The sequence below is a fragment of the Danio rerio genome, chromosome 8 (genome assembly GCF_052040795.2).
Source record: "Danio rerio strain M-AB ecotype USA chromosome 8, GRCz13ab, whole genome shotgun sequence".
NCBI lineage: Eukaryota > Metazoa > Chordata > Actinopteri > Cypriniformes > Danionidae > Danio > Danio rerio.
The window spans coordinates 5408389-5429639 of NC_141028.1; the positions used below are offsets into that span (position 1 = coordinate 5408389).

General features: G+C 34.4%; 1 protein-coding gene and 1 long non-coding RNA gene across 12 annotated transcripts in view; one reads left to right on the top strand and one right to left on the bottom strand.

Annotated features, from left to right (window-relative positions):
* citb (citron rho-interacting serine/threonine kinase b) overlaps positions 1-21251 on the top strand; it is a 130321-nt gene that overhangs the window by 16396 nt on the left and 92674 nt on the right. For all 11 annotated transcript variants that reach the window (XM_087264075.1, XM_087264076.1, XM_087264083.1 and 8 more), the window contains exons 2-4: positions 6014-6127; positions 6207-6350; positions 7229-7348. In XM_087264075.1, the coding sequence (XP_087120201.1) occupies positions 6207-6350; positions 7229-7348 (264 nt within the window). In that variant the 5' untranslated portion in view covers positions 6014-6127. The remainder of the gene's footprint in view (positions 1-6013; positions 6128-6206; positions 6351-7228; positions 7349-21251) is intronic.
* Positions 11811-15170, bottom strand: LOC147842527 (uncharacterized). Its single transcript, XR_015497508.1, has 3 exons — positions 14277-15170; positions 12756-13645; positions 11811-12452 (listed from the first exon to the last, which is right to left on the bottom strand). It is a non-coding gene; the product is annotated as an uncharacterized LOC147842527 (long non-coding RNA).

Sequence of the window (21251 nt, forward strand, 5' to 3'; positions counted from 1 at the left end):
TGGAGACTGACTAGTATGTACACTGTAAAAATAAATACTGCTTGCCTTACATTTTTAAGATGAATCAAATTAACCCTGAAATCATTTGAACTTATATTTTATTTAACTGACTTAAAACTTTAAGTTAGGACATTGTTAACTTAGTTTAATAAGTTACAATTCAGTAAAAACGAATTAATCATATAACTTTTACCGTTGCTTATTAATATGCATATTGCTATCTGATTAACAGTTTATTAGTACTTTAAGGACTTTTATTCTGCATAACCATGTTTTAGATGTCTATCCTACCCCAAGCCTAAAATTAAGAATTGTCTGACTCTTATTTAATAAGAAATTTGATCCTGGACTACAATACCAGTGTTATGTTGAGCTGGCATATTACTCAATGGTAATTACTGAATACATTGTATTACTCCAAATTATGGATTTTTAATTTTTTTATGCCAAAAATCAGTCGAATATTAGGTAAAGATCATGTTATATGACAATATTTTGTAAGTTTTCATACTGTAAATGTATCAAAGCTTAAATTAGCACAATAGCATGCGTTGCTAAGAACTACTTTTTTTAATTCATGCATTCGTTTTCTTTCAGCATTTTCCTTTGGCTTATTTGTCAAGGTTCACCACAGCAGAATGAACCTCTCACTATCGGGTATATGTTTTAAGCAGCCCTTGGGTGTATATAACTTGTTATTTTAATACACAGTATTCAGCTTAATGTGCAGTTTAACTGTCATGTAAGGGATGCTGACAACGGAGTAGAGTATCCACGTGCAGATTATTACAAGAATGATCAGGCAGGCAACGGTCAACAGGGTCAAACAGGTACATGCAGAGCAATCCAAAGTCATGGTCAAAGAACAGGCGAATAGTCTGAACAGGCAGCAATGAATCAAAACTATCAAAACACTAGAGCTGTGAACCTACACTAGTCTCACGGATCGGTTCGGTTACGATTATCATGCCATCGATTCGGTTCAATTCGATATCTCTGTGCATCACGGTGCCTTGACGGTGCTTTTCATACACAGTTTTATATTTTCTTGTATGAATATATTCATATTTATATACTATTTGTAATTCAATTTTGTCATTTACACGGTGGAGAAAACTCTGCAGGCACACGGTCGTGTCTGTATCTAAAAGTAACGTTGTAAAACAGCCGAGAGGAGAAGAAAAGTCACGCCAGCAGGTCAAATGGGTGTGCGTGCGTGTGTGTGTGTGTGTGAGAGAGAGAGAGAAATGGAGTACTTTCATTCCCTCAATCGCAGTGAAATAGGGGCTTCTGCTGTAAATATCAGCGAAAGACTGATCCAGCAAACACACACGCAGTCAAATTGTGCACAGTTTATGAGTTTTAAGTAGTTGGAGCATTGTAAATACTCGCACTCCCCTCCCTCGCTACAAAGCGCATATGAGATAAATGACGTCAGTACATAATAACCGGTTATAATTATAACTGAACCGATACCAAATTGTCAGTGTCTGCATCGCGTTGCACCGAAGAAACAATTAATTTTGACACCCCTACAAAACACAATGCAAAGGTCAAAACACAGATAGGCTAGACAGTAAAACGTGTTATGTTCACAAACATTATAACAAGACTCAGCACTGTGTGTGTGCAAGCGTGGTGTATTTATAGTCCATGTAATCAGTTCATAGTGATCCTCCGGCCGTGTGTGTGTAACCCCGCCAGTCCTACGCCACCCAACCCGCTCCGAGTTGGTATCGAACCGGCGACCTTTCGCATGGGAGTCGGTTGCTCTTCCAAGGAGGCTAAAGACCATGGCCTCTAGCGGCTGTTGCTAGAGCACCTTTAGAGGTCAGAGGAGTGAGGTTAACCTGCACAGCACACACTAGCTGTCCTCCGTTACACTCACCCCCCTAAACCTCACTCCCATCCGGGTCACGGCACCAATGTAACCCCGTCGGTCCTACGCCGCCCAACCCGCTATGAGCTGGTATTGAACCGGCGACCTTCCGCATGGGAGTCGGTTGCTCTACCAAGGAGGCTAAAGACCATGGCCTCTAGTGTCTGTCGCTAGAACACCTTTAGAGGTCAGAGGAGTGAGGTTTACCTGCACAGCACACACTAGCTGGCCTCTGTTATATATGTGTGTAGTCAATGTTAAACAGGAACAGGTGTGTGTGAGATGCATGACAGGATTCGGTTCATTGGACAACAGTGGTTTGTACTGTAGTCAAACAGAAACAAATCATAATAATATTGACCCTAGCACAAACAAAAAAAAAGTATTAATATTTATTTTATTTTTGCGAAGCTAAAAGTAATAAAAAATCTCCAAACTCAAAAAATAATAGGAAATCCTGCAAAAATGTTTAATTGGGAAATATGTGATTGTCACAAAATGTTTCAAAGTATTGTCTTCAGCTCTATATACAGTGCTAAGCATATATAGGTACACTCCTCACAAATCTCTTTTAAATTCACATCTTTAATAGGAAGCTATACAATATTATATTTGTGCGTATAAATTAGTCAGTACTGAAGCCAAATCTGGAGCTCATCTAAAAAAATAACGAATGATAACAGTCCAAAAACAAGTACAGCCAAATTTATGTTATAGGAAAATATTAAATACAAATTTTAAAAACAGGAGAAAAATTTAAGAGAAGCAAAAAAATAAATATAAATTAAATAAATTAATAAATTAATTAAAATAAAAATAAAAAAGTTTAAATTTTGTCGTTTGTATTTTTTTTTTTGCAATGTTTTGCTTTAATTTAATTGTATTTACTCTCAATTTCTAAATATGTTTGGTGACTAAAATATTATTTTATTAAATAAGTCTGTTTTGTTTAAATGCACCAATATACATTGGATAATAATATTGATTTTAAAAATGGGGTGTACTCGATTATGCTGAGCACTGTAAATACATCTTTTTTCTCTCAAAGAAGTGATCTGATCCTTACAAATATTTAGCATATTGATCAAATGATCTCTTTAACTGTAAATTACCGACAGCATGAAAGATGAAATCATGAAGGAAATACAAATGCTGCAGCTCACAGTTGTTTACAGGTGCAGGAATGACATCATCATCATCATAAATAATATCTGTGTGTGTATTTATATCTCCTGTAGTCACGGGTTTGAGTCTGTAGCAACGTGTGAAACGAGTCACAGGACTTTCAGCAGTTTTTAATGTGTTTACCGTGTGTGTGTCTGTGTGTGTTTGTGTGTGTGTGTGTGTGTTCCTTCAGGCAGCACGTTTCTGTGAATGTGAACATGAGTTCATGCTCCTTTTTGGATTTGGAAAGCGATTCCATGAGCATCTTTTGGAATTTTTGTGTGTGTGTGTGCGTGTGTTTTGTAATCTATAAGCCTCCTAACACTGAATTGTAAAGCCTCAAGCTACTAAAAGGAAAACCCAAAGAGAGAGAGAGAGAGAGAGAGAGAGAGAAAGAGAAAGAGGGAATGATATGGAGGAGTGGAGATGCTTGTGCTTTTATTAGGAGCTCTTTTCTTCTGTCGTTCATTTTTCCCCTCCATCTCCAAGGATGCCAAGAAGAGAGTGGCAGTTAGAAACAGTCTGTGCATATCTAATATGATTGGGCTTGTTAAAAATAGACCGCACTATATACTCCGTTCCTGAGCTCACACACACACACATACACATGCAATGCTTACAGTTTTGAGTCATACGCAAAGCAAAATGGCAGCATTCTCACTAAAAGCAGGCGATTGGGAATAAAAAACCAGATTGTTCCCCTGAGTTAAAAGATGATGTCATCAATATTTTGTTTTTCGTTTTCATTGTGAGGTCACACTTTTCAGTGCGGTTGCATTAGGTAAATGTATTTATGAAAATGAGCCAAGAAGCATCTATTAATCATAGTTTAACATTTATTACGGTATAAAAATCAAGAGTTGTGCTTGTTAACATTAGTTAATGCACTGAGTTAATAAGAACTAACAATGATGACTTTATTTTTATTTAAACAGGATCTATTATGTCCCTTTTACAAGATGTAATATAAGTGTCTGATGTCCCCAGAGTGTTTATGTTAAGGTTCAGCTCAAAATACCACACTAATAATGTTTTATAACTCTTTGAAACTGACCCTTTTAGGCTTTGATCCTAATTGTGGCTTTTTGGTGGCTGCCGCTTTAAATTCAAATAAGATTGTGCTCTTTTCAAAAGAGGGCGGAGCTACACATGCCTGTGTCAGCATAGTGGCATATTCAAAAACAAGACTAATGTCCTATGCTATTGACCTTATTCTAAAATGCGGAAGTGCGCCTGTTTTCGCGATTGTCTTAGAACTTCCGATTTAGTCGCCTATGGGAGAAATGACTAGGAATAATAAACGGCAAAAACGGTCAAACTACTCGCTCAACAAACAAATGTTTGCATGACTACACAGACCAAGTAGCATAATATAATAAGAAAATATTAAATTGCAACATCAAGCAGCGTAACGAGCAGTTTTTAACGTCAAAAAATGAATGAAAGTGAATGTGACCGGAAGTCGCGAGACAAAAAGATTCAAATGGCAGCGCCCACTCGACAGCTGAGAATAAGGTGAATTGAGGGAGAGATGGTCACTAGTGGGCGGGGCTTTTCCCCTCTGATGACACGTACAAAGGAAGAATGTCAATCAAAGTGTTTCTGCAGACTGTTTTTATCAAGTGTGATTATGAAAACTAACATTATTATTATCAGTAGAAGCTGGTTATTATCACAGACTGCTGCCACGCTACTGTGTTTTTGAATGATAGGTCTCCTTTAACTAACATTGACAGAGATGAATAAATACTGGAATAAATATTGTTTGTTTTATGTTCATGTTAGTAAGTACATGAACGTTAAACAATGGATTCTAATTGTAAAGTACCCATTGTAGTTAAAACCCCATCTTGTAATATTCAAAAGTGACCGTTTTTAGTAACTTACCTATATTAATTTAATTTAATTTAGTTTAATTATTTTTTTTTACTTAATGCAAGTTTCATTCTAATGCAGAATTCCCAATTAGTCCAAATTAAATTAAAATTAATTTTATTTAAATGTATTTACATTTTTATTTTATGGATTAAAATTTGTATTTTATTTTATATAATTTTTTATTTTATTTTATTTCATGTTGTCATCCTAATCACTGTTAATTTAATTTAATTTAATTTAATTTAATTTAATTTAATTTAATTTAATTTAATTTAATTTAATTTAATTTAATTTAATTTAATTTAATTTAATTTAATTTGCATGATTCACTCTAATACAGAATCATTCCAAACAGTCTAAATTTTATATATATATATATATATATATATATATATATATATATATATATATATATATATATATATATATATATTAGAATATTGTTTTAAAATAATATTTATTATCTTATTCCATTTGTATGCATGATTCACTTTAGTACAGAATCACCCCAGCTTTATTTAATTTTATTTTTATTTATTTGCATGATTCACTCTTGTACAGAATCCTTCCAATTAGTCTACATTTTTTTAATATCATAAAAAATATAAATTATAAATTAAATTAAAATTATTAAAACTATAAATTTGTTTTAATTAATTTATTTCATTTGTATGCATGATTCACTCTAGTACAGAATCCCCCCAATAAGCTTTATTTTTTTATTTCATTTTATTTTATTTGCATGCATCATTCACTTTAATGCATACACATCCCAATCAGTCTAATTTAATTTAATTTAATTTTATTTCTTTTTTTATTTTATTTTATTTCTAATACAGCATCATTCCAATCAATTTAATTTAATTGCTATTACAGCATTATCCGAATTAATTTAATTTAATTGCTAATACAGCATCATCCCAATCAATTTAATTTAATTTAATTTAACTTCTAATACAGGTTTATCTCAATCAGTCTTATTTTATTTAATTTTATTTTAAGTCCGATATTAGCTTAATTAAAATCATAGCATTTAATCTGCATAATTGAATGTTAGATGGTGCTTTTATCAACTTTTTTTTTTTTTTCTAGATAAGGGCAAGTTCATTCAGACCTCGTCTTTCAGCCTACAAGATTCTTGAAAATAAGAACTTCCGGCCGAAGCTTTCAGTCTGCTAGAGGAAGTATAGACAATCATATATAAAGGTGCGTCTGCAGATCTACACGATAAAGTCCTGTTTGATGGATAATTCAGTCTTACACCTTCTTCTTTGCTGTTTGAAAGATGGAGCAGGAGATTTCCAAAGTGCAGCGTAAGATGTCAGACTTGGAGTCAGTTTTGCAGCAGAAAGACGTGGAGCTCAAGGCTTCAGAAACCCAGAGAAACATCTTAGAGCAAGACCTGGCAACCTATATCACCGAATGCAGCGTGAGTTTAATGTTTGAGACTGGAATTATGGCATGGTCTGAGTTGCATGACTTTGTTATTGCTTAGTTAGTTATGTGATTTAATAATGTGAATTATTTAAAATGTGAATTTATTTTGTTTTATTTTACTTTTATTTATTAATGTTTTATTACATTTTATTAATTTAAAACTAAATGTTATTATTTTTCATTTTATTTAACTTAAATTTTTTTTATTAAATTTATTAAATTTTTAATTTTAATTATGTTATTTTATTTTGTTTTATTTTTATTTTACTTTATAATTTGTATTTTATTTATTTAATGTTTAATTATTTTTAGTTTATTTAAAATTTTTATTTATTTTATTTACATTTTTATTATTTTTAATTTATCTAAAATGTTATTTAATATTTAATTTGTTTTATTAGTTTAGGTTTAAAATTTACTCAATTCTATGTAGTTTTATTTTATTTTATTTATTTAAATGAATTTCTTTGGTTTTATTTTATTTTACTTTAATGTTTTTATTTAATTTAATTTATTTTATTTTACGTTTTAATGTTTTTATTTTATTTAATTTGAATTAATTTTTTTTTTGTTTATTCAAATTACAATTTTATTTTTATTTTACTTTATTTCATGTTTTTATTTAATTTAATTATTTTTAATTAAATCTTATTTATTTAAATTTTATCTTATTAAATGTTAATTCTTTTCTTTAATTTTATTTTTTTAAATTTTGATTTTATTTTATTTGCATGGCCAGCATTTTGGTTATGTTTGTTGTTTCAATAAGCGAAGAGCTCATGCACTGAAAAAAGAAAGAAAATATGGTCATTCCAAAGAAAATAAATTAGTCATTCCAAATAAAATTAATTAAATGTGTGTGTGTTTTAGAGTTTGAAGCGCAGTTTGGAGCAGGCCCGCATGGAGGTTTCGCAGGAAGATGATAAAGCTCTTCAGCTGCTGCACGACATTCGAGAGCAGAGCAACAAACTGCAGGAAATCAAAGAACAGGTTTGGATTCAATGCAGTTTATTTATTTAAACTTTTATTTCATTTATTTAAATTGTTATTTTATTTAATTACTTAATAAAATTTTCATTTTATTTAATATATTTTTTATTTTATTTTATTCATTAAAAGTTTTTTATTTGATTTATTTTTTTTATTAATTTTATCTCATTTTTATATATTTATTTTTTTATTTTATGTATACTTTTTATTTTATGTATTTAATTTTTGTTTATTTTTTGTATTCAATCTTTTTATTTATTTATTTTTAGTTAATGTATAATTTTTTTATTGAATTTTTTATGTATTTCTATTTTTTATTTATGTATACATTTTTTATGTAATTGTATTTTATGTATTTAATTGTTTTTATGTATTTAATTTTTTTATTTTATGTATTTATTATTTTATGTATCTAACTTCTTTATGTATATAATTTCATTATTTTATGTACTTAATTTTTTATGTTACGTATCAATTTTTTATAATTTAAAATAGTATTTTGTGTATTTACATTTTATTTTTTAATAACAATTTTTTTACATTTTTATTTTATTTAAATTTAAAACTATTTTTTTCAAGGTTCATTTTATGATGTATTGTGTTTCTATGTATTTATTTTTTATAATTTAAAATTGTATTTTGTGTATTTACATTTTTATTTTTTAAAACCATTTTTTTTTTATTTGTATTTTATGTAAATTTAAAACAAATTTTTTTCAAAAGCCATTTTATGATATATTGTGTTTCAATAAGCGGAGAGCACATGCACTGCATTTATACATTTTTTTTTTATTTAACGGATCCAAACACAAATTAATCTGTCTGCTCATTTGTCTGTGCTCAGGACCGTGCGAAGTTACCACTGGACCCTGTTTTCCCGTCCGATCCCTGCTCTGTTTTCTCCTATCCCTAGCACTGCACTCACTTGTTACATTTATCTTGACTGTGTCGATAAATATTCTTTCACTTGCACTTGGATCCATCTGAACAACCAGCTGAAAGAGCGCACAAACCTGCAACCGTGACATATTGGTCCAGTGGTAACTCCGCACGGTCCTGAGCACAGACAAATGAACACATAAGCACACGTAACGAACTGACAAGGAAACACAGAAAACGTCGCACATATATAGGCACGATAATGAGCCTCAGCTGGCGAACTAATCAAACCAACTGAGTGCCGTCATAACACGTGACCAAAACAAATACATGTGGGCAACAAAAACAAACCCACATGATCAAACAGACACTCCGGAAGAGCGCACAAACCTGCAACCGTGACAAACATAGGCCGGGGCAGAATTGTGCAAAGCTTTATTAGTGAAAAGAAGAATTTTAAAATCAACTCTATTTTATAGGTAGCCAGTGCAATGAGGCGAGGACAGGGGAGATATGATCTCTTTTCTTAGTTCCTGTTATTAATCTGGCGGCTGCATTTTGGACCAACTGTAGCCGAGAGAGTGTTGACAGAGGTAGGCCAATGTACAAAGAGTTGCAGTAGTCTAACAGAGAGGAGATTAAAGCATGGGTTACGATTTCTAAATCTTGTTTAGAAAAAAAGGGTTTAACTTTTGCCGCCAATCTAAGCTGGAAAAAGCTGCTCTTCACAACTGCATTTACATGTTTGTCAAACTGCAAGAGTGGATCATAGATAACTCCGAGATTTTTGGCTTGATTGTGCAGATTGTCATTTAGGACTCCTAGCTGAGTTTTAATTGAATTGTTGGTAGCAGCAGGGCGTAATATTAACACTTTTACTACTTTATTTTTTCCTGCATACGGGGTTTAGAAAAATCAGCCCTTCATTTCATGTCCAATCAAATCACACATATAAGATAAATCGCCTCATAATGAACTACCTCAAGACATGGGCGATTTATAATTGCAGCAAACTGTTTGGAAGCAATAAAAGTGTCCAATAAGATGTTCAAAATCTTTACACTCATTGACCCAGAGACTGTTTAGATCAGGGGTGTCAAACTCAATCCCTGGAGGGCCGAAGCCCTGCACAGTTTAGTTCCAACCCTGCTCCAACAGACTTACCTGTAGGTTTCAAACAAGCCTGAAGGACTCAATTAGTTTGATCAGGTGTGTTTAATTAGGGTTGGAACTAAACTGTGCAGAGCTGCGGCCCTTTTGGAACTGAGTTTGACACCTGTGGTTTAGATGCACGTCACTGATGAGAAGATGACGGATGTTTACTGTATGATGACCGAAATGGCCTTAAACACCCAGCAACGCACAGGACATCAACATGACGTTAGATTGACATTGTCCCCCAGTGTCGTGGAGACGTTGCAGTTTGTTTGGAAATGAAAATCATGTTGTCGTCAGAACTCACCGTCAGGCCAACGTTTAACCTGAAATCAACCAAATATGAACGTCTAATGATGTCACACCTTGACGTTGTGTGGACGTTACCACTATGATGTCTATCAGATGTTGGATTTTGGTTGCCATACCTGAGGAATAAATGTCAGTGTTTGACATCAATATGACGTTGGTTTAAGATGTTGGCTCGACGTTGGATTTTGGTCACCTACCAACACAACCTGAAATTAACCAAATATTAACGTCTAATGATGTCACACCTTGACTTTGTGTGGACGTTACCACTATGATGTCTATCAGATGTTGGATTTTGGTTGCCATACCTGATGAATAAATGTCAGTGTTTGACGTCAATCTGACGTTGGTTTAAGATGTTGTTGATAATGTCTCATGACATTGTGTGCCTGCTGGGCAATAACTAAGTGCACTACAGAATGTTACGTTTACACACATGCACAAATTACATGTAAATGGATCAGCTTTTCACAGTGTAATACTCGCTACTCTTGAGTGCTTTAGAAAGGTCTCATACTTTGAGTAAAATTGACAACAGATACTTTTACTCTACTTACACTACATTTTAAGGCAAGTAATGGTACTTTTGCTTGAGGATTATTTTTCAGTACTTTTTCCACCACTGGCTGTTTGTTTAAACCACTTATTTAAAATGAACTGAATCGCAACACAATTCTTGATCTTTTTGGGAAATGATGTTGAACAGAGCAAGAAATTTTTAACAGTATTTTCTATAATATTTTTTCTTCTGCAGGAAGTTTTATTTTTTTTTATTTCAGCTAGAATAAAAGCAGTTTTGAATTTTAAAAGCCATTATAAGGTCAATATTATTAGCCTCCTGTAACAGAAATTAGCTCATTGTATGAATATTAATAATCAACAATAACGGTTTATTCTTAATTATTAATATTCCGGCTTAAGCTTCAGTCAATTTGGTCAAACAAACATATGATTGTATATGATCCTGCCGCGCGACCGAGCGGACTCTCAGATTATGAATATCAATTATCAACAATAACGAATTATTATTAATCATTTATATTCTGGATCAATTTGTTGTTAATTTGACCAAACAAACATAACCAGAGCCGCCGCTCTTCCGAGCGGACACGGTAATGATCTATTCATTTAGAAAAAGGAGATTATTGATACTTCTTGTGAAGTAGATTAATCATTCATAAGTTTTAATTAACTTATAGAAAAGGTCATTGAAACACAGATTCCCCTGCCTAGCTGTTATGAGGCAAACAATACAATTCATTTGATTATCATTTGATTTATTGACTAGTCAGACAGATAACCAACAAACGCATGAACATACATCATACATAGAACAAAGGTAAACCACGTGGAGATCGGCTATACGGGTCTATAGAACATGTAACAAGAAATGCTTGTAGTTTCTGCCAACTCAACTCTACACCATAACTTTTCAATCCAGATGGACAGGGCAACCATTACTGCATCCAAAATGGTGAAAAGCCTTGGAGTAACGATTGATGACCAACTAAATTTCTCTGACCACATTTCTACTGCTCGATCGTGCAGATTCGCACTCTATAACATCAGAAAGATCCGACCCTTCTTATCTGAACATGCAGCTCAACTCCTTGTTCAAGCTCTTGTTCTCTCCAAACTGAATTACTGTAACTCTCTACTAGCCGGGCTTCCAGCAAACTCTATCAAGCCTCTTCAACTGCTCCAGAATGCAGCAGCACGAGTGGTCTTCAATGAATCTAAAAGAGCACATGTCACTCCGCTGCTCATCTGTTTGCACTGGCTGCCAGTTGCTGCTCGCATCAAATTCAAAGCTCTGATGTTTGCCTACAAAGTGACTTCTGGCCTTGCTCCTTCTTATCTGCTCTCACTTCTGCAGATCTATGCGCCCTCCAGAAACTTGCGTTCTGTGAATGAACGTCGCCTCGTGGTTCCATCCCAAAGAGGGAAGAAATCACTTTCGCGAACGCTCGCATTCAATCTGCCCAGTTGGTGGAATGAACTCCCTAACTGCATCAGAACGGCAGAGTCACTCGCTGTCTTCAAGAAACGACTAAAAACTCAACTATTTAGTCTCCACTACACTTCCTAATCTGCAATTGCCTCTCTGAATATCACACATTTGTTGTAAAATGTCAAATGCAGTCCAACGACACCAGACATGGACAGGTACATCAACAGTAAAAGGTACATCACAAATACATCAACATAATTCCCACACTTACATTATTTAACTAAAAAGGGCCTAAAGCAGGAGTGTCAAACTCAATTCCTGGAGGGGTTGTACAGGTAGGAAAGGTCAGAAATGAGATACAAAGTTTGCAAACATAATATTTTAGTTTTGTGCTGGTCCCTGATTTCTCAGTCCAATTCCTTTTTGGACTAGTGTCCTTGTGGGTGTGGGGGTGTGTGTGTGTAAGAAAGGAATGTGTTTGAAACTCCCGGCCTATCTCTCCATGCTCTCTGGATAACGTAAGGTGTCGCGAATACCCAGACTTCGTGGAGCCAGGAGTCGTAAAATCCACGCAAGATACTCCTTGATAAAATCAATAAGTAATTTTATCTGTGGACTGTACGCTACACTCCTATAAGTAATATTTATTGTCGATTGTCTACGGAACAAACCACTGTCATACAACGACTTGCCTATTTACCCTAACTTGCCTTATTAACCTAGTTAAGCCTTTAAATGTCACTTTAAGCAGAATACTAGTATCTTGAAAAATATCTAATCAAATATTATTTACTATCATTATGGCAACTGTAGTAACGTTCGTTGTTGTGTGGGAATAAGAAGACAGGGTCGGCGATATCAGGTAAATAATATACTTTTATTTTTATTTTTCAATGCACAACACGTGTAGCAGTTCAGGTGTGTGTGTGCTCTCTCCTCTCCCCGGCTGCTCCTTCTCTTCTCCTTAAGAAGGGTGTCTCTCCGGCTCAATCACTAGAACAAACAGGTGTTATTTATTATTTCTGATTGGCCTGCTGATTAGCCGCAAGGCTCTGAGCATGCTCTCCCCCCTCATTGGGTGTTCGATCATGCTTACCTCTCCACAGCAACGATAAAATAAATCAGTTATTAGAGATGAGTTATTAAAACTATTATGTTTAGAAGTGTGTTGATAAAAAACACATCCATTAAACAGAAATTGTGACTTCAACACTATCTAAAACAGCGATGGCCAACTTATTAGCACAAGTAAAGTGACGGAGAGCATATGACCGCAGAATGAGATGTGAATGTAGGAGCATAACAGAAAAACAGCCTGCTTTCTGCCACTTCTTGCACATCTCCCTCAGAGCCAGGCTCCATCGCACTGCGGTTGCCATGGAGACAAAAATGGTACCTAGCAGTGAAGGATGTTGCGGATGCGGTGGAAATGCTGTCGTGACGAGCTGGCAAAGGTCTCGAATTAGCAGCAATCAGACTTTAAACCAAGTGCTCACTTTTCATTTCATCCCACAGATTTGATCAGACGGTTTGGTTTGAGGACAATATTAGTTTGCTTCCGCAAGGAAGCTTTCAAACATGTGGACTGCACTTTAGTGTCTGGATTTCCTTGACTAGTGACAGTAGATGCTACAAAGGCAAATTTAAAGCACAGTTTTATTGCCTGATTTTAAGAGTTCACACTTTGCTTGTTCGGCATGCTTTCCCGGGAGAGAGCCCTGAGCTTAAGGGATCTCCAAGCCCAGGGATTCCTCCCATTAGCAGAGTGAGAGTGGAGTTTGAGCTCAGGTAGATCTCAAAAACTCCCCCGCTGATGTGGCTAAGGTAAACTACTGTGAGAAGGAAGGGAGCTAGACAAAGTGCCTGTTTTGCTTAGTCTGTTATGTATGATGCATGTCTTTGGATGGTGGGAGGAATCCTGATAACCCTGGGGAAACCCACACAGACATGGGGAGAAGGGTCTGGCTGCACAGTTGCACTTGCTCCTTCAAGCTTGCACTCTCGTCTCGTTTGCCCAGTTATCGCGGTTCATTTGGCATATGTGCAACCACCAATCGCTCTCGGATCCGCGCCAAATCAATCGCTCCGAGATCGCTTGAATGAGGTGGTCTCGGCTTGATTTAACCTAACTTTGAAGCGGATCGATTGCAGTGAGAAAGCGATCCAATCGCAGTTATATCACAGTGTTTTATGAATATGTAATAGGCATAAGGCTATATGAAGAGAGAATTATGAGTAGGACGGGAAGTTTTGCGAGTTTTCGGATGCCCGCAAACGAGTGATGATCTCCCGGTAATCTCGCGTCTCCCTCCCGGTCCTCAAATGCTACATCGCGCACCCTTCTCACCCCTCCCCACCGCGTCTCTCCTCACTCTTCAGACACGTCGCACCTTGTCAAACACCACCAAACCACCACCTCTCCTGACAGCTGAGCGGGACGCTGCAAAATAAACCCTGACACTCTGACCAATGTAAGGAGAGTTTACTCACACGTGACTTGTTTTAGCTCTTTTGGTCCGATTAGAAACTTTGCAGTGTGAAAGCGAACCGCTCCAAGAGCAAAGAGCAACAATGTAACATTTGTAATCTCTGTTTCGGAACAACTGAATCGATTCACAGGTGTGAAAGCACCCTTAAACTTGCACTCTCAGGCACCATCGCTCCATATGCAAGTGACCTAATTTACAATGACGCCTGCATTCTCCTTTCACGTCATTTGCCATAGACACAAATAAACCGAAAGTAAGTTTCCAGTTTGTTTGCGTTGCCAGTGATGATGTTGTCAAATAATTCTAAGCACTTAAGTTGTATACCATGATAGTATATCATGTTTGCGGTTTGTTCAAACTACTTATTTAAAATGAGCTGGAACTACACAATTTCTGAGTTTTTTTTTGTTTGTTTTTTTGGTCAACTTAATATTTTTTTCAAATTTGAGTTGATTGAACATAAAATAATTAAGTTAACTTAATTCCTTTATGTTTCCCCAACACAAATCAATTCTGTGGATTCCAGGGATTTGTTTTTTCTTTTACAGTGTATAGCATATACTTGTCTATCATGTAATTTTGTTTAATTGAGCTCAAAGTGGGCTATAATGACATGCAACAAAGATGGATATATAATTGGATAAAAAGAAAAATAATAAAGATTATGCATTGTTATTGTGTTTTAGGAAACAAAAGTCACAGAAACAAAGCCAAAAAACACATACTAAATACTTCTGAATATTTCTGTCTCTTGGCTACTCACTTAAAAGACTTGAGTTAATAATAACCCAACAGGTAACCCAATGACGGGTCATTTTGGCAGCAACCTGCTGTTAGGTTATTTTAACCCAAACCATTGAGTTTTAAGGTTAACCCAACAATTTGGATTACAAAAATAACTAATTTGTTTGGTTATTTTGGCAAAAAGTGGCTTAACCACTATTTAATAAATTATTATTATTATTGATGTGTCTGCTGGGTCCTATAAAGAATAGAATGATGGCACAATATCTGAAATATGTGTATCATCTCCGCCAAAAAAAAAAAAGAAAAATGGAGAAATTAACATGAAGTTAGAGGAAGCATTTTTATCCGTTTTTAGATTGGCTATGAACCACATGTTTGTATCTTCAAATTAAGAGTGCTGGTGAAACGGATATAAAAAACAAGACACGGAAAGGTAATTTCTGGAGGATTTTAGGATTTTGGGGCCCTAAGCAATTCCAGCCAAAGGGCCCAAGTCCTGAAATGCTTTTCTACTTTTATTTAATATTTATTTATGTTGCTGTTTTTTATATCACTCAATCTTCTTTTCAAAATTTTAAATTAATGCAAAGCTCTTAGTTTTAAATGATTAGTTTTCTTAAAATTTATTTACTACAAACAATAATACATAAATTTTTTTGTTTATAAATGTGACTGCTGGACTGCTCCATGATGGATTTTTTTTTTGTAATGTTATTATTACATAACATTACATAATTATAATAATATTATATTTGATTGTAAATTAAATGATATTTAATTACATTAAAATTGTATTTGTTTAACTCTCACTGTACAAAATATGGACAAAAACGATGTTACAGTTGAAGTCAGTATTATTAGCGCCCCTGTTTATTCTTTTCCCCGATTTCTGTTTAACGGAAAGCAGATATTTTTCAACACATTTCTAAACATAATAGTTTCTCTAATAACTGGTTAAATTTATCTTTGCCATGATGAAAGTAAATAATATTTTACAATATATTTTTCAAGACACTTCTATACAGCTTAAAGTGACATTTAAAGGCTTCACTAGGTTAACTAGGTTAATTAGGGTAATTAGGGTAATTAGGCAAGTTATTGTATAATGATAGTTTGTTCTGTAGACAGTCGGGAAAAAAATAGCTTAAAGGGGCTAATAATATTGTCCTTAAAATGGTGTTTAAAAATTTTAAAACTGCTTTTATTCTAGCCGAATTAAAACAAATGAGACTTTCTCCAGAAGAAATAATATTATCAGACATACTGTGAAAATGTCCTTGCTCTGTTAAACATCATTTGGGAAATATTTAAAAAAGGGAAAAAAATCAAAAGGGGGGCTATATTTCTGACTTCAACTATATATATATATATATATATATATATATATATATATATATATATATATATATATATATATATATATATATATATATATATATATATAAAATTTATACTTCTAGATATTTATTAGGGCCCCCAGATTTCCTGGGGCCCTAAGTGGCCACTTACCTTGCTGATTGGTTAAATCTGCCCTTGGTTAGACCTTAAATAAACTTTATAATCCAAAGAGAACGTTACGTACGCATAATAATACAGTTGTTCTGAATCAGTTAAATGAGTTGACTGTTGAAAATCCAAATTTTTAACCCACCCACTTGAGTATTAAATAAATAACCAAACAAAGGCTAAAAATAACCCAACAAAGCACCAAATATTTAACCCAACTGGTTGTTATTAATAAATAACCCCATAAAGGTTAAAAATAACCCAACAATGCACTAAATATTTTAACTCAACCACTGGGTTAATTAAATAACCCAACTTTTTTTGGAGTGTAGAATGTGTACTACAAAATCACGTCAAAATCCTTATTTCCACTTGTTCTGAAGCAAAAGTACAAACTTTTTGAATTCTGTAAACCAATTTTTTGTCATGCAGTTGAACAAACGTACACTGAAAAAAAGTGTTGAATGCAGAACTGTTGCAACCAACTTATTTTTATTGAATTTAAACAAATAAATTAAATTTGACAATGTTCAACTTAATTTGTTTGTTTAAATTCAGCCCAAATTGTTTACAACCACTTAACGTAAAAGAATTGAGTAAATCCCAGGAATCATCCTTGAATATTTTTTTTCAGTGTATGAGTGGTGAATATGAATGTTCATTTTGTCATCACTGTTGTACTTGTTTGTTAGATTTTCAAGTCTTTTCTTCTTTTCTTGTGACTCATCTCACAGCAGGCTTTACTTCAGTTTTCATTGAAGAATTATTCCTTATTCCTTGTGGGTAAACTTAATAAAAATGTTGGTGTCTCTTGAGCTTAAAAGCAAAAAAAAAAAAAAGCGCAAAGTGGCACAGAAAGGCCTTTCATTATTTTCATGAATATATGAAGTTGCTCATTGGTTTGTTAAGCTCAGAGGGGAATCGCTCCATTAAGCTGTCAGTTTGGAGCGGAGCTGCTTTTAGTGGGTGATTTCCAGTTCAGATGGGAGCTCTTTTTTTTAGATTTTTGGCATTTAGTGAACTCGCTCATCTGAGAGTTGCGTCAGATGATGGTATTGCAGTCTTAAAATGGGAAAGGCCAACTGTATTTAGTTTCTAGGAAACATTAAGTACAATAAGTGTTTAGTTGAACTCATTCATTCATTCATTTTTCTACGATTTGTGATATTTCCTTCTGATGAAAGAATTCATCCGGGACCCGTTTTAGAGTTTGAAAGCTTTGTAGATGTTTTATTTCCAGCCCACTTTCTGGATCAAAAAAAGTATAGTCACAAATGACGTTATCTGTGCAGGAGGGCAATTAGCTCTCTATTGATAATTAAGCAGTCAAATTAGCACAGAGGACGACTGTGTTGACTCACTTTGAGCTGTTTTTTTCTCGTTCATATTATGACTTTCATTCGGGAGGCAATTTCACAAAATGTCAAGCACCTCTTTTCTGTCATTTATGATGAATAATTATGATGCTTATTGTAAAATAAAGCAAGAACACACATTATTTTCTATATTTGTTTTTCTGCACATGGCTGTTTTAAACACTATAAGCTCAAGCCTTACTGATTTTATTAGTAAAATATTAAAGTCAGTACTTTAATTGGCATGTTAAGTTAAACATTGCTAAATTTAATTATTTTTTGTTTATTTAGCTTATATAAATTGTTTGCAGCTACTTGCATTAAAAATGCAGTATATCTACTGAATATGTCTTTTTTCAGTGGATGAGAGAGTAATATGATGCATGTTTATCAACATTAGCTGGCAGCTAGCTCTCTGCAACTCTCACATAGTCGTCCACTGAAGCTAAGGAGGCCTGAGCCTGGTCAGTACCTGGATGGCAGACCACATGGGAAAGCTAGGTTGCTGTTGGAAGTGGTGTTAGTGAGACCAACAGGAGGCGCCCAACCTGCAATCTGTGTGAGTCCTAACACCCCAGTATATTATAGGAGACTCTATACTCCTCAGTGAGCGCCGTCTTTCAGATTAGAAGTTTAACTGAGGTTCTGACTCTCTGTGGTCATTAAAAATCCCTGGATGTCTTTCGAAAAGAGTAGGAGTTTAACCCATCACTCACCAATCAGCTGGTATGTGGTGTGCGGTCTGGCACAATATGGCTGCTGTCGCATCATCCAGATGTGGAGATTCCCCCCTACTATGTGTAAAGCACTTTGAGTGTCCAGAAAAGCGCTATATACAGTGGAAACCAGAAGTTTACATGCAAAAAAGAAGCATAATCATTTTTAAAAAAAATGTCTAGTGGTAAATAATTTTTAGTATTAACTATTTTAGATCTGTTAGTATTACCTAAATGATTTACATTTGCTAAATGCCAGAATAATGAGAGAATTTTTTTAGAGAATTTTTTTATTAATTTTGAGACAGTCAAAAGTTTACGTACATTTAGCTTTGTTTTTAAACTGTATAACTTTGGTCAAATGTTTTGGTATCCTTCCACAAGCTTCTCACAATAGTTTGCAGGAGTTTTGGCCCATTCCTCCTGACAGAATTGGTGTATCCGTGTCAGATTTTTAGGCTGTCTTGCTCTCACAAGCTTTTTCAACTCTGCCCACAAATTTACTATAGGATTGAGATCAGGGCTTTGTGATGGCCACTCAAAAACATTCACTCTGTTGTCCTTAAAGCACATTTTACCTAATTTGGCAGTGTGCTTAGGGTCATGGTCTGTTTGGAAGACCCATTTGTGGCCAAGTTTTAACTTCCTGGCTGATGTCTTGAGATGTTGCTTCAGTATTTCTACATGATGTTCTTTCTTCATTATGCCATCTATGCTGTGAAGTGGACCAGTCCCTCCTGCAGCAAAACAGCCCCACAACATGATGCTGCCGCCCCCATACTTCACAGTTGGGATGGTGTTCCCAGGCTTGCAAGCTTTCTCCTTTGTCCTCCAAATGTAACACTGGCCATTATGGCCAAACACTTCAATCTTAGTTCCATCAGACCACAGGACATGTCTCCAAAAATTACTCTTTTTTTTTTTTTTTTTTTTTTCCCCAAGTGTAATTTAGCTGAGTTTTTTTAGAGGCATATTAATCTTATTGTATGTAATTCTGCTTTCAACTGTAAATGTATGGATTTATTATTATTATTATTATTATTATTATTATTATTATTATTATTATTATTATTATTATTATTATTATTAATGCTATTTTTATTAGTAGTAATAGTAGTAGTATATGTAACATACATTTCTATTGTGCATAACTTAAGAGAACCCCAAAAGAACCACAGTAATGTTTACAAAACAAAAAGCATAAAAATAAAAAAAAATTGTAACTCATTTAACATCAAGTTTCCTTAAACACCATATAGTTTAAGGAAACTTGCTGTTCAATGAATTAAATTTTTTTACTGTAACATTTTTAGTTTTTTACTGTTGAAACTACAGACATACAGTACTCATACGTGAACACTTTGTCTTGTAATTAGTTACACCACTGAACATTGTTAGCTAGTAGCAACATTATTCTGATGCATCTGGATATATTAGACTTGTTATTTATTTGTTATAATATTTACTGGAGAAAATATTTATATTTACTTCATACACGATAATACAATATTAGGGTTATTTTCAATAATATTCATCAAAAAAGAATGGAATAAATAAAATCTGTTGGAATATGAGTTGTTGGAAATTATGTATAAGATGTCATTTAAAAGTTCTGTGTTAAAGCTATAAGTACTGCAACACCAAATAAATTATTTCAAACAACAAAATTAATAGCTATAATGAAAATTCTAAATTTGAAATGCCTAAGTTAGATTCACTGTTGGACGTTGTTGCCATATGGCAACCAGTGGTCTAAAGTAGCTAATTACAACAGTCGTTTTTCTCAGTAATTGTAATTTACTAAGTAGATTTTAAATATGTACTTTTACTTTCACTTGAGTACATTTTTTGTGCATTATTGGTATTTTTACTCCACTACTTTCCTTCAACTTGCAGCCACTACTTTTTTTCCTGCCTACAGGGATTAGAAAAATCAGCCCTTCAATTCCTGTCTAATCAAATCACACACAGAAGGTAAATCGCATCCTAATGAACTACCTCACGCAGCAAACTGTTTGGAAGCATTAAAAGTGTACAAGAAGATCATTTTAACTCGCATTGACCCAGAGACTGTTTAGATGCATGTCACTAATGAGAAGATGACGGATGTTTACTGTATGATGACCGAAATGGCCTTAAACACCCAGCAATGCACAGGACATCAACATGACATCAAATTGACATTGTCCCCCAGTGTCGTGGAGACGTTGCATTTTGTTTGGAAATGAAAATCATGTTGACGTTAGAACTCACCGTCAGGCCAAAGTCCAACCTAAAACCAACCAAATATCAACGTCTAATGATGTTACAGCTTGATGTTGTTTGGACGTTACCAGTATGACGTCTATCGGACGTTGGATTATGGTTGCCATACCTGATGAATAAATGTCAGTGTTTGACGTCATTGTCCTTAGACACTGGCTAGACTTGAAATGTGGTCACCTGACATCACAACCTAGATCTAACCTAATGTTAATGTCTTATGACATTGTGTGCAGGGCCAGCACGTCCATAGAGGCGACCTAGGCGGCCGCCTAAGTTATATCTGCGAATATGTCCTCTATTTGCTAAACGGTCACTTTCGTTTTCACGTTCGGATTGAGGGCGGCGTGATCGTCCGTTGCCTAGAGCGGCAGTTCCGCTTGCTCCAGCACTGGTTGTGTGCCTGCTGAGCTATAACCAAATGCCCTACAGAATGTTACGTTTACACACACATGCACAAATGTAAATGCATCAGCTTTTTACAGCGTGATGCTCACTACTCGCTACTCTTGAGTACTTTAGAAAGGGCTA